At 40.3% G+C, this 13,664-nt stretch overlaps 1 protein-coding gene across 3 annotated transcripts in view; it reads right to left on the reverse strand.

Annotated features, from left to right (window-relative positions):
- Positions 1–13,664, reverse strand: part of PLPP1 (phospholipid phosphatase 1) — an 87,481-nt gene that overhangs the window by 10,995 nt on the left and 62,822 nt on the right. For all 3 annotated transcript variants that reach the window (XM_069492639.1, XM_069492638.1, XM_069492637.1), the window contains exon 4: positions 7,737–7,794. In XM_069492639.1, the coding sequence (XP_069348740.1) occupies positions 7,737–7,794 (58 nt within the window). The remainder of the gene's footprint in view (positions 1–7,736; positions 7,795–13,664) is intronic.

Genomic DNA, 13,664 nt, shown 5'->3' on the forward strand with positions numbered 1-13,664 from the left:
TTTGCATACTACACATCAGATAAAGGACTGATAACAAGAACCTATTTAGAACTCAGGAAAATCAGCAAGAAAAAAATCAAACAACTCTATCAAAAAGTGGGCAAATGACATGAATAGAAATTTCTCAAAAGAAGATATAAAAATGGCTAACAAACATATGAAAAAATGCTCAACATCCCTAATCATCAGAGAAATGCAAATCAAAACCACAATGAGATATCACTTAACCCCAGTGAGAATGGCCTTTATCAAAAAATCCCAAAACAACACATGTTGGCGTGGATGTGGAGAGACAGGAACACTCATACACTGCTGGTGGGACTGCAAACTAGTGCAACCCCTGTGGAAAGCATTATGGAGGTATCTTAAACAGATTCAAGTAGACCTGCCATTTGATCCAGCAATCCCATTATTGGGCATATACCCAAAGGAAAAAAGGTCATTCTTAACAAAGACACATGTACCCAAATGTTTATAGCAGCACAATTCACAATTGCAAAGATGTGGAAACAACCCAAATGCCCATCAATACATGATTGGATTAGTAAGCTGTGGTATATGTATACCATGGAATATTACTCAGCTATAAGGAATGATGAAGATACGACATCTCTATGGTTCTCCTGGAGAGAGTTGGAACCCATTATATTAAGTGAAGTATCCCAAGAATGGAAAAACAAGCATCACATGTACTCACCAGAAAATTGGTTTCCCTGATCATCACCTAAATACACATCTGGGAACGACACCAATCGGATATCAGACTGAGGTGGGGGGTGGGGAAGGGGATGAGTGTATGCCTACACAATTTGGGGAATGGTAACGCTTGAAGGTGCTGACTCAGGAAGGGGGGGTGGGGAAGGGAGGGATATATACCTACATGATGAGTGCAATGTGCACTGTCTGGGGAACAGACACGCCTGGAGCTCTGACTTGGGGGGAAAGGCGGTACATGGGCAATGTATGTAACCTGCAATTCTGTATCCCCCATAACAATAAGATGAAATTAAAAATAAATAAATAAATAAAAGAATTTCAAAACAAAAAAAACAAAAAAAACAATTAGCCTTTAGGAATCTACCAATATCCTCCAGGATGCCCTCGCTGAAACGAGGCATCACTGCTGGACCTAGGTGTGGGTTTTGCCTCCAAGAAGAGCGACGTGAACAATGGTAAGCCTCCTGAGCCGCTCCTCCAGGTAGGGCTTCTGGTCATCCAGGAAGTCCCTCTGCTGACTTGAGCTTTACTGACTGCCCTAGTTACAAAACCCTCTGTGTGCAACTGGCAGTCCTGCCAGTGCCATGAGTTTTCCTACTTGTCCCCCTGGCTGTTCTGCTTCTGGCCTTCATGGAGCCTGTACTGTCCCTGCAGTAACACAGTGGGAAGCCTTTGCCTCTGAGGAGCACCTCAGTGAAGAACTGAGTATTAGTGCTTCTGTTCTGCCCTTTCCACCCTCTCTCTTATTTCTAGTTGTGAATCTCCTACTGACTGTGAGGGTTGGGAGGGCTCCCGAGGCTAGAATCTCTCCTGAAGCAGTGACCCCGCGTGAGAACCCAAGGTAAATCTTACCGCTCAGTGCAGGCTCAAGTGTCCTGTCTCTCTTAGCAGAAGTAAGGCTTTCCACTCAAAACATGATGGAGACATCTTTGTTAGTACGTTGGTGAGTAAAAAGAAAAAAAATACGATGGAGACAAGCTACTGGTCCTAATAATTGTAAAGAAATAAACAAAAGCTTCTTAGCTAGGATATTACTAGAAATTCAACAGGCAATTTTCTATTTCTTAGGGCAATAAGGACAGAAGGAGTAAATCTGCTCAAAATAACCAGATGTTCCAGGCCGGAAAGGAGGGCTGTAGCAAGCTGGCCGTTCCACCTGCAGGCAGCAAATCGCCTCCCTGCGAAGTGCAGAGGCCTCCTCCTAACCCAAACAGTCCCCAGCACTTGCGGGTCCACTTTGTGAAGAGCCTCACGATAGTTTTACAAAGTGCACAAGGAAGACACGGTCAAAATAAATGAAAGACTTTTCACTGCATATGGCCGTATCGGAAAAAACTTAGAGGGCATATACATTTTTTCTTTCATGTAAATATTAATATTTTTTAAATCAGAAAATGAAAAATTTTGAGATACTACTTATGCATTCTTTATTTCACTATCACTGAAGGATACTGCTATAGTCTAAATGTTTGCATCCCCCCAAAATTGATGTATTGAAATCCTAATTGCCAAGGTGATGGGATTGGGGGGGGGGGCCTTTGGTAAAATGATTAGGTCACGAGGGGCAGAACCCCCATGGCTGGGATTAATGCCCTAACGAGAGACTCTGGAGAGCCCCCTTTCCCCTTCCACCGTGTGAAGACAGTCTACAACCTGGAGGGCCCTCACCACAACCCAACCGTGCTGGTACGCTGATCCTGGAGTACCAGCCTCCAAACTAACAAACAACTTTCCGTTGTTTGTAAGCCACCCTCTCTGTCACAGTGATAGCATCCCAAACTAAGACAGGTAGGATATAACCACTTTTGGTTGAAATTTCTGAAACATTTAGCTTCCATTAAAGGATCTAATTATAGTATCTCACCCTTAAAATAAATCTGATTGTTGAACAAGATATTTTTTGAAACTGGTTTATTTTTATTTTGCTTTTCCTTGACTAACCTTGTTAACACTTCTTAACTACAAAATGTTATGATGATCTCATAGTCTCTTAATATTCTATTCTTAAAATAAGAGGTTTTTTTTTTTTCCATTTTTAAACTATAGTCAAGGGGTCAGTGTGCAAGCTAAGAATGGTTTTCCTATTTTTAAAGGGTTATGTGACCTACAAAGCCTAAATATTTATCATCTGATCTTTTGCTGAAAAATCTGGCCAACCCCTGAACTAGACTAACAACAGCATGCTCAACACAAAGAAATATACCTTGGTCTACTTATTTTGAAAGACTGCTTTTAAGACCAAGCCAGGCAAACCAAATTGAAATTGATTGTTCTACCTACATTTGATGACAGATCTGGCCAGAACACTATAAGGCAAGCCTAATTTTAAGGTGGGATTCATTCAAGATCTAAATTTAGGAACTCCATGAATCCCGAAGGTGGGGAAATGGAAGCCCTAAGAAGAGTAAACTGAGGCCATGGAATTGTTCATCATTTGCCCAGTGCCCAGCATCAATCCACAGTTTGGGAAACATCATCATGAAATAACAATGCTAGGTAGCATATGGTCGATGCTAAATGAGAGACTGAATTTTGAGGAAAGTGGGTGGTGTGAGAGGCTGTGTAAGATTTAGATAGGCGGGCAGCACTGTCAGAACACAGGGGAGGCGGCAAGTCCCGGATGAGAAGTATTTTGTGGCAGGGAGGAGAGTACAGCTGAAGCACAGAGAGTGAGAGGAATTTCAGAACAGGCAATAATATAAACAATCTGGGGTTTCAGCCTCAATAGAATGGTCTCAGGAAAAGTGTTATATTACATTCCTCATTGTATTGAAAAAAAGGACAGTCTCATACCATGGCTGTTCTCCTGAATAATCAAATAAATTTGGAATCTTTGGCATTCAGCCAAGTTCAAGGCAATCACTAAGCACATAAATTGGCCATGTGCAAAGCAGTCCTGCCCTGGGCTCCCACCAGCCTAGGAGATTTTCACCGATGCCAACCCTCTTGGCACCACAGGCCCGGGCTGCCTGCCAGAGGAGAACAAGGGTCAGAGTATTTTCTTTAAGAGACATTTTTAACTAGAAGTTAATGTCCTGGTGTCAGGAATTGACGGGGAAATTTTGGCTATCAAAGACTATCCTCAGAGAGGATTTAAATGACTGTATCTCCACCCAAATCTGGGACTGACCCATGATGCCAAGATGCCCAGGGAAACAAGATGAGTCATTGCCTAAGGAATTTGGGGGTGGAGAGGCAGAGGTTAAATATTGAACATAAATGTGAAAGCTGGAAAGCAAGGAGACATCTGTGTATTCAGGGCTGAAATCAAAGCTGGGCCTACATCCACATCAAGCAAATATTTCCACTGTCTAGGGTCAGTGAAATGCAGTGCATAGTTGCTCTGACCTGCTTTCTTCTCCAAAAGGCCTTGGTCTAAAACAAACCTATTTATCTGGACCTTTTTTTATCATTATAACTTTACATCTAAATGGCTCTTACCGACCCAATTACCAAACTATAGTTGAGGTAATTTTCCCTGCACTTGTATCTCTAACTTGCCAACTCATGTGTTCCTGCATGTCCACAGAGCAGGCCGACTAGTGAGGCCCTCTATACACTAATTTCATCTTCTCTAATTTCGTATTTCACGAAAGAGCCCTCAGCAAAAGTCTCTATTTGACTTGAATATATAGATGTAACAGATGTTTTGAGAAGAGTCAAGGAAAAAGAACAGAAAATGATAAAATATGGAATATGATATGTCTGAGAATTTTCTTTAAAATTAAAATCAGTGGGCCAGAGTTACCTGTCAGTCACTTCCTGACTGCCATTTTATTTCCAGCGATCTGTATCACCTGACCTTTCTCAAAATAAATGGACTAGGGTTCAGACCATGTCATCAACCAAAAAGCAAGAGAGCCTGATTACCAGAGACCCCCTAGAGGGCTCACAGACCTCGGCAGCCCTCTTCTTGCAAGGCTGAACTGGTAGCAATCATCCCTCATCTCTAACTTCATGGGGATCATTAGAAAGCGTCAAAAAAGTATTTTAAAATGCAAAGCAACATCAACCAAAATTCAGATTCCTAGATCTCTCATAAAGAAGGACTTAGACACTGACACACACAGGTGAGTGAATTACAAACCAAAAAAGCTGCCCCGTGCCCCGTGGCCCTCTTGTTACTACAGGGGGGTTGATTCATCTGGGGCAAATGTACCTTGTTCTTACTCTGTAAACCTATTATCTTGCTCTTGCTCTGTAAATCCATCTGGTCCTCAAATAAACTTCATTTCCTGGGGAGGTCTAGCTCCAGGGCATACAAAGCCTTTCCACACATTTTAAAGCCATTTGGTGTAGTCACAAGCTCATGCTTTGGGAAAAGGCCTCAGGATATCAATGGCTGGAGCCACTGCCTGGCCTTTCCACTCTCCCCCAGTCCCCATACCCTATTTAAAAAGAAAAATATATATATTTGGCTTCCTTTAGAAAGAATGCTAATTTTTCCTAATAAGATAAATGAACAGAGATGTTAGAATAGTATTAGCTGTTAACTCCCTTCAAGTAAGTCACATTTCCCATGGCACATCTGCAGGAACATTTGGATGTTTGTCTTAAAAAGGAAGCCTTAAATTCTGCTGAATCAGAACCCTATGCTTCCTCACAAAATTAAAGTAACATAAGACGAAAGCTTTAAAAATTAGCTCTGTTGTCATGGTCTGAAGTTGTGGATTTGAATTTTACACAACACATCTGCAATTTTTATATTCTTTTAATGTTTAGAATTTGGTTTTTCAAATAAAAGATTATAATAAAATTTATTTTAAATTCTAACACTAAACTAACTTTCATTGAAACCATCCTTTATAAAATTAATAAAGGTGGGAACTGTGGTAGGGGAAACATATAATGAGCCATTGTTCCCTAGCTTGCTTTCCTGTAATTGCTTACTAAGGAGTCACAACGCTGATGGTCCTAAAGATTCTTAGCCTTCTTCATTGCTTCCATAGATAACATCACCCTTGTGAAACCTAAGGCTAGTTTCTGAGACATCTTCCAGGCCCTGCATTCCATCTGGTGGCACGGCTGACCCACCCAGACCAGTGACCCATACCAAGAACTGTGGTATTGCTACCCTCACCCAAGAACTGACTCAGCAAAAAAGACAATTTCTACATCCCTGTGGTTCCACCCTGAACCCACCCAATCAGCAGACCCAACTGTCTAGCCCTTTGCCCACCAAACTATCTTTAAAAACCCTTTCTCCCAAATTCTTGGGGAGACGAATTTGAGAACTTCCATCTCCTCACATGGCGCCTGTGATATTTAATTCTTCCTCTGCTGTAACCACTGCTGTCTCAGTGTACTGGCTTCCTCTAGAACAGTGGGCAAGGAACCTGGTTGGCCTATAACATCATTAGTCTATCCTTAATATTACGTATCATGGATTTTTAATTTTGGCATTAAATCCTCATATAGCACATAATGTGGTCAAAGGAAAAAACCAGGAAACTGCAAATTTACACAATACACAACTAAATAAAAATCTACTTATAAAGAAAATTAAGACACAAAAATGATAGCTAGTTTGTTAGGGTAAAGATCCTCTCCCCTCTTCTCTTTTCCCCCAAAATGTTGACAATGCTAACTATACATATATATATATGTATATGTATATATATATACTATATATTGTATTTTATAAATAATATTTTATATATAGAGAGAGAATATTACAAAAAATAAAAATCAATTAAAAATGATCTTTAAAGATCCCTTGCTTGTGTCCTAAAGCCTGGTCTTCCGTTAGTTACTCTCAAAAAACTACATATTACATCTCTAGTTTGATATGCAAAATATGGGTACAAATCTTTTGTAACTCCTCACTGCCAACTCTGTATCATGCAAATGCAAATCCATAGGCTGCTCTACAGGTTAGCATTAGGATTGTTCCTGGAAGTTGTATAGATCTGTGGTCCCCAACACCACCTCGCTACCACCCCGGTGGTCCCCACCCTCACCCCCACCCCTGTCCCTAACCCCCTCAGACCAGCACTGGTCCACAGCCTGGTAGGAACCAGGCCAAACAGCAGCAGGCAGTGGCAGATAAACTAGCAAAGCTTTATCTGTATTTACAGCCACTCCCCATTGCTTCTCGTAAGAGTGTGAATCCTACTGTAAACTGCATGTGAGGGATCTAGGTTGTGCACTCCTTATGAGAATCTTTTATTTAATACATATATTTTTTATTTCAGAATATTACAGGGGTACAAATGTTTAGGTTACATATATTGCCTTTGCCCCGCCTGAGTCAGAGTCCTTATGAGAATCTAATGCTGACGATCTGAGGTAGAGCTGAGGCGGTGATGCTAGCGCTGGGGAGTGGCTGCAAATACAGATTATCATTAGCAGAGAGGTTTGACTGCACAGTAAATGTAATGCGCTTGAATCATCCCAAAACCATCCCCCTTCCCCAGGTCTGTGGAAAAACTGTCTTCCATAAAACTTGTCCCTGGTGCCAAAAAGGCTGGGGACTGGCTTCTGAAGCAGCAACTGCCTCTCCTAGAAGTCAAAACCTTTCTGGTCCCGTGCAAAACAGTCTAAGAAATGTTTCAGAAAATGGATGAAAAACAAAGCCTGCTCAAATAGGAGGAAGGACAGCTGCCTTCACTTCCAATGATCAAAACTCAACTCCATACCACAGCAGAGCCTAGGAGGAGAGCAGCTCAGCTGCTGTGTCCAGACCAGCCAGCTACTGTGTGTGTGTCCAGCTGCAGATGAGGAGAGCAGCTCCCAGTTACAGGGAGGAAGTTACCAGGCAACAGCAGTCCCCTTGGCCTGGCCCTTCTGAGCAGTGATTGCAAAGAAGCTGTTTGTGTGTTCCAGGACACCACTTCAGAAAATGTCCCAGAGTACAGGGACATTAACTCATTCTTAGCCCAAGACTTTATAGACTTGCTGATTGTCTGTTTAGGCTTCTGCCACTTGCTAATTTATCAGCACAAGAGAGGACACTGATGCTGAACACATTAATTCTACGTAGCACATAACCCAACCATCGACGGACACAAAGTACTTACTGCTACAAACAGCATGCAGTACATGGAGAACGAAGAGTGGCCTGAGTAGAAGGACAACCTAGAAGAGAAAGAGGAGAAACGTTAATTTTGTCTCCTGGAGGCTGAGAATATTCTTGATTTCATACATCGCCTGCTTAGCTTCAGGGTGCACACGGCTCCCTCCCGCCACACCTTTGGAAATTAGAAGAGCTGGGGTATGGGGACAATTAGGACACGAACATTAAAGAGTCCAAGAAGGATATGAGGTCACATTTCTAGACAGTATCATTTTATTGACACTCTCAGGATGGATGAATCATGGGAACAAACTTGCCAAGCATTTCTACAGATGTTAGAAGAGTAATACTTGACAACCCATAATCGGCATAAATGACCTTGACTTTACTACATATAAATTTATGTGACCATGATTAAAGTGCTGTTTTCCACTTGCAGGGTTAGGCCCTGAATAATGTAATACCTCCTCTGGAACACCCAGAAGTTGATTACTTTTTTCCACCCATATTAATATTTTAGTGTTTTAAATGGGTACATATTTTGCCTTACATTTCCCACTAGATTAAGTGCTTTTGTTTGATATTTATTTTAAAATTGTGCACTGACAGTACTGCACTAGATGAATCACCTTTTTCAATGTTATATTCTATAAACATCTGAGTATCTTCTTTCCACCTAAAAAACAGAATGCTCACAAAACTTAATTTTATAGCACTTCTGAAAAAGAAAAAGAAAGCTCACTAACATTCAAGATCTAAGTTGTGCTTACATAGAATTGGCCACTGATGCAGAAAAGGCATGTAAATTAGGTACAGTAAAAGTATGCCATGAAAAGATGCTCACACAAATAACGAGAATGCATCTCCTGACTGCTGTCCCTACAGAAGAATAAGAACTAAAACAAGAGGGACAGACCCTCAACTATTTTACTTACTAGACTCTGCCTTATTCAAAATGAATTTAAGGGAGATGTTGGTTCCCTAGATTCAGAGAGGAGAAAAGATTCCTAAAATTCATACCAGAAAGTTATGTGTATATGTTTGGTAACTGATGGTAGGTGGGAAAATGAGGATTATTTAAGTATATACTGATGATGTGTCTACCAAGGATTTTGATTATCTTTTTTGTAATCCTATACATTCCTAACTTCCTGTGTGAACCAGGAATTATAGAATTAAACCTAATAATTTTCTGGGTTTAATCTATATAAAACAAGAAAAATAAATCACGTATTAGCCTTACTATTTGACCACAGAGGATGGATTAATACAAATCTTTATTTTATTTTTTAGAAACAGGGTTTTGCTCTGTCACCCAGGCTGGAATGCAATGGCCCAACTATAGTTCACTGAAGCCTCAAACTCCTGGGCTCAAGCAATCCTCCTGCCTCAGCCTCTCAAGTAGCTGGGACTACAGGTGCACACCACAATGCCCGGATAATTTTTTAGTAGAGATGGGGTCTTGCTATGTTGCCCAGGCTGGTCATGAAATCCTGGGCTTAAGCAATCCTCTAGCCTCAGGCTGCTAGGATTATAGGTGTGAGCCACCATGCCCAGCCTAAAATTCTTACTTTAAATTCAATAATTGGAGCAGAGTTCTGTATGTTTTCTAGTTTCGGTAAGTTTTATCTAAGAGCTACAAGTTAATAAAAGCTAATCTGAAGGACTGTTAAAACCCATCGAGCCAATACAACCATGATCACAGAAATACTCTCAAAGCCAAGCAAGTTTCACTAAATCTTGTACATTGTGCCACAAAATCATAAATTACAAATTAATATATTAATAATAGTTTTAAATAGCTCTGAATCAGCCACAGGGTGATTTCATTAGTTGAAAACAAAATGGTTTCAGTTTATTATTAATACAAAAATAGATTTTTTTCTGTATAGAATCAGCAAACGAGTCTGGTTATGGCGTTGACATACAGGGATTAAAAATAAAGGGAAAATTATATTCAATCTCAGTTTCTAAGTCTTTACCCATAGTAACTTATCAAGAAGATCATGGTAATATGGACTTCTATTTCTATTAAAATGAAAATTAACACAATAAAGCATGAAAAACATAAATTCAAATTATTCATATTCCATGCAAATCTAACTCTTCATTGGAGTCTCTGGGAGATACAGCCCCTATAGGTATCTTATGTCCGTAATTTACAAATAGACTAAATATTTGTATTTGTATGTAATTTAATAAAACCCAAGGAGTAGTCCAAATGCAGTTTTCATCATAGTGACCTCAACTGAAATGTTTAAATTTTGGCCCTAACCTAAGAACCCTGTCCTTAGATTTAACCAATCTTAGATTTTAACCAATCCTAGACTACCATCTCACTTCATTATACCCTCTCTGATGAAGGTACATACAGTACAGTAACAATTTAAGTCAGCTTTCCATCAAATCTTAGGAAAATCTTTTCAGAAAGAAAATTTGCAGAGATAAAAATGTATTCTGAAATGCTACTGTTTTCACTAACTCTGGGAGATGATCTATTAAACAATAGCAAGCTTCAATTAGCAAGTAGACTGGTTCTGACCACATAACTTACTATGAATGGAATTCTATACCAAATGACAAATTTATGATGCATTTTTCCCTTACATTTGTCAGCCCGAGAAGCCCCTTCTCCTGGGAGAGCTGATTAAACTCAGCCTGAACTCTATATCATATCCTTCAGAGCATTAGTCGCCCCCATCTCCCTACCCCTGTGTCTGTGAGTTCCCTCCTCAATTCAGCATTCTTGCATTTCTGTATTCCAACATCCACATACGTGTTGGGTCCTATAAATTGCAAAGATGACCAAATCCAGCCTTTATCAGTCATTAAAAATAATCAACTTATAAAGTCTTAATTTGGTATTTTGGGGGCACATAAGGAGGTTAAATCACAAAGAACCCAGCTCATCATCCATCTCTCTGTCTTCTCCATCACCCAATTTTGTTCTTCTCCCCACTCTCCAAAGTTACAAAAAGTTACACTTTTAGCTATTCTTTTTTTTTTTTTTTTTTTTTGAGACAGGGTCTCACCCCATTGTCCAGGCTGGAGTGCAATGGTGTGATCATAGCTCGCTGTACCTCCAACTCCTGGGCTCAAGCAATCCTCCTGCCTCAGCCTCCCAAGTAGCTGGGATTACAGGTATATGCCACCAAACCTGGCTAATTTTTTGTATTTTTTGTGTAGAGACAGGGTCTTAATCTATGAAAAAAATAGATATTGCCAATGTGTAATCATTTCAAGAGAATACCAATTTGTCAGGCCAGGCACGGTGGCTCACACCTGTAATCCTAGCACTCTGGGAGGCCAAGGAGGGAGGATCACTTGAGGTCAGGAGTTTGAGACCAGCCTGAGCAAGAGCAAGACCCTGTCTCTACTAAAAATAGAAAAACTAGCCAGGTGTGGTGGCACATGCCTGTAGTCCTAGCTACCTGGGAGGCTGAGGCAGGAGGATCGCTGAGCCCAGGAGTTTGAGGTTGCTGTGAACTAGGCTGATGCCACAGCACTCTAGCCCGGGTGACAGAGCAAGACTCTGTCTCAAAAAAAAAAAAAAAAAAAAAAAATTATACCAAGCCACATAAGATATCTAATTTTGATACCTTAGCCTCTGATGTATTTTTCCGTTACAGTGAGTTAGAAATTAAGACTTTATCATCAAAGCCTAGAAGCATTAGGAAATCCAGCTTAACTTCCTGCTCTTGTCACTCTTCTGTCAGAAATCTTGGGCAGAATGCCAAAATGCGTTAACTTAAACAAGCAAAACCTAACGCATCTTCCCAACACATCTGGCAATCATTTCAATAATGTGTGCAAAATGCTCAAAAATCCTTTTTACATTGTCATCAAAGGCAGTCAGCTTAGTTGAGCAAATAATATCCATAATGATGAAGTGGCAGATGTATTCTCTTGTAAATTTTTAAAAATTCAGGTTTTAAAAACATTCTTAAAGCAAAGGTTAAGTGTCATAACAACAACAAAAGATAAAGAGAATTTAAGTATTGTCTGAATTCTGTTTTCCATTGCCTGTGTGAAGATTTTCTCAATTTTCAAAGGAGCATTTCTGTCCTTCAATAAACCAAAAGTCTTGAAAAATTGCCTTTTTCATAAGTTTCCAAACATTAGCTCAGAAGCAAAACATGGCAGTTGCAATAGATTACATAAGAAAAAATAATGGTTAACATAACACAAACATAAAAGAATAAAGCCAATCCTATAATATCTCCCTCCAATGCATAGATGATTAAGTTTATTATACAAATGGACAGTAATGTTATTCGATTATATTATCTAATATCTTCCCAAACCTCACTCTCCCAAAAGAGAGGCATTAAAATTTCCTTAGCAACAAAAGCTTTTTCTGTCTGTTTCCTCAATGGAGAACAGCATCACAGGAAGTCAAGTCAAGATCCACACAGGTCAGTAGATTGCTAGTCAGTAAATTAGCTGGTCAAGGCTGGTGCCATTTTGGTACAGCAAATTTCTGTACTCCTCATGGGCTATTGTCAGTTTCCTTACCTCCACATTCTCTGGAGACTGAGTAGCATTGTTTTTTTCCTTTCTTGCCAGGACCCTGCTCTTCAACTTCAGCAAAACTCTTATTCCCCAAAAGCGAGTTGCTAAATTCCATATATGCTCTGCTATGATATCTTTGTTCAGCCTTTCATTGCCTTATACCTGGGTTGGTATCACATTCTCCCAATTGGTCTCCACATCTCAATCCTTCCCTTCATTTTCTACAACATGCAGTTCATATTCCTTAGAGTATTACTCTAAGCCCTCTAATATTTGACCCCAAACTTGTAGACCCTAACCCTCTAGCCTGCCTGCCTTTGATCATATTGATCCATGGACCCGAGACATGTTCCATACCAATTCTACACATTCAAATCTTACTCATCCTCCAAAATGCCTCCTTCAACTAGAAGTAATATTACCATCCTCTGATTGTATGTAGCATTTTATCTTTAAGGCATGTATCACTTTCTGTCATCCACACTATCATGCACTGAATCTCCAAACATGTCTCATCTATGTAGTGAGCACCATAAGAGCAGCATGCACATTTTGGTAGCTCCCACAGTGACTAGGATATGAGAGCACTAGACATTAGTTGAATTTAGTAACCTCATGGAAGAGGCTAAGGCAGTGGTTCTCCAATCAGCAGCCTCAGCACCATCTGGGAAAGTTGTAGAAATGCAAATTCTTGGGCCCCACCCCAGACCCACTATAATAAACTCTGAGGGTGAGGCCCAGCAATCTATACTTTAACAAACCCTTTGGGTGTTTCCAGTGCAGCTCAAGTGTGAGAAACATTGGAGCGAAAGAGTCAGGGTGGTGTAGGGGTAAGGAAGTAGTCACAGCTACAGGCCTAAATTGTCAGGTAATGACATTCAGAACAGGAGTCTAGAAAGATACACTGGCCTTTAAGTTACATTCCATTTAAATACACTAGTAATTAATGTCCTTGCATAAAGTAAAGGAGTTTTTTAAATCATCCCCTTCTTCATTCTATATGCTGATATTATCATACAGGTACATGATTAAAAAGGTTGTAGGCCAGGCACAGTGGCTCACGCCTATAGTCCTAGTACTTTGGGAGGCTGAGGTGAGAGGATCGCTTGTGGCAAGGAGTTCGAGACCAGCCTGACCCAAAGTGAGACCTCATCTCTACAAAAAACAGAAAAATTATCTGCGTGTGGTGGCACACGCCTATAGTCCCAGTTACTTGGGAGGCTGAGGCAGGAGGATTGCTTGAGCCCAGGAGTTGGAGGTTGCAGTGAGCTATGATAACGCCACTGTACTCCAGACTGGGCAACAGAGTGAGACCCTGTCTCACAAAAAAAAGAAGGTTGTCTAGTTACTGATATACACATCCATGAGACATATGATAAACCTGAACAAATGAATCTTTTTGCAGTCATAAAGGCTTAAC

The sequence above is a fragment of the Eulemur rufifrons genome, chromosome 17 (assembly GCF_041146395.1).
Source record: "Eulemur rufifrons isolate Redbay chromosome 17, OSU_ERuf_1, whole genome shotgun sequence".
Classification (NCBI taxonomy): Eukaryota; Metazoa; Chordata; class Mammalia; order Primates; family Lemuridae; genus Eulemur; species Eulemur rufifrons.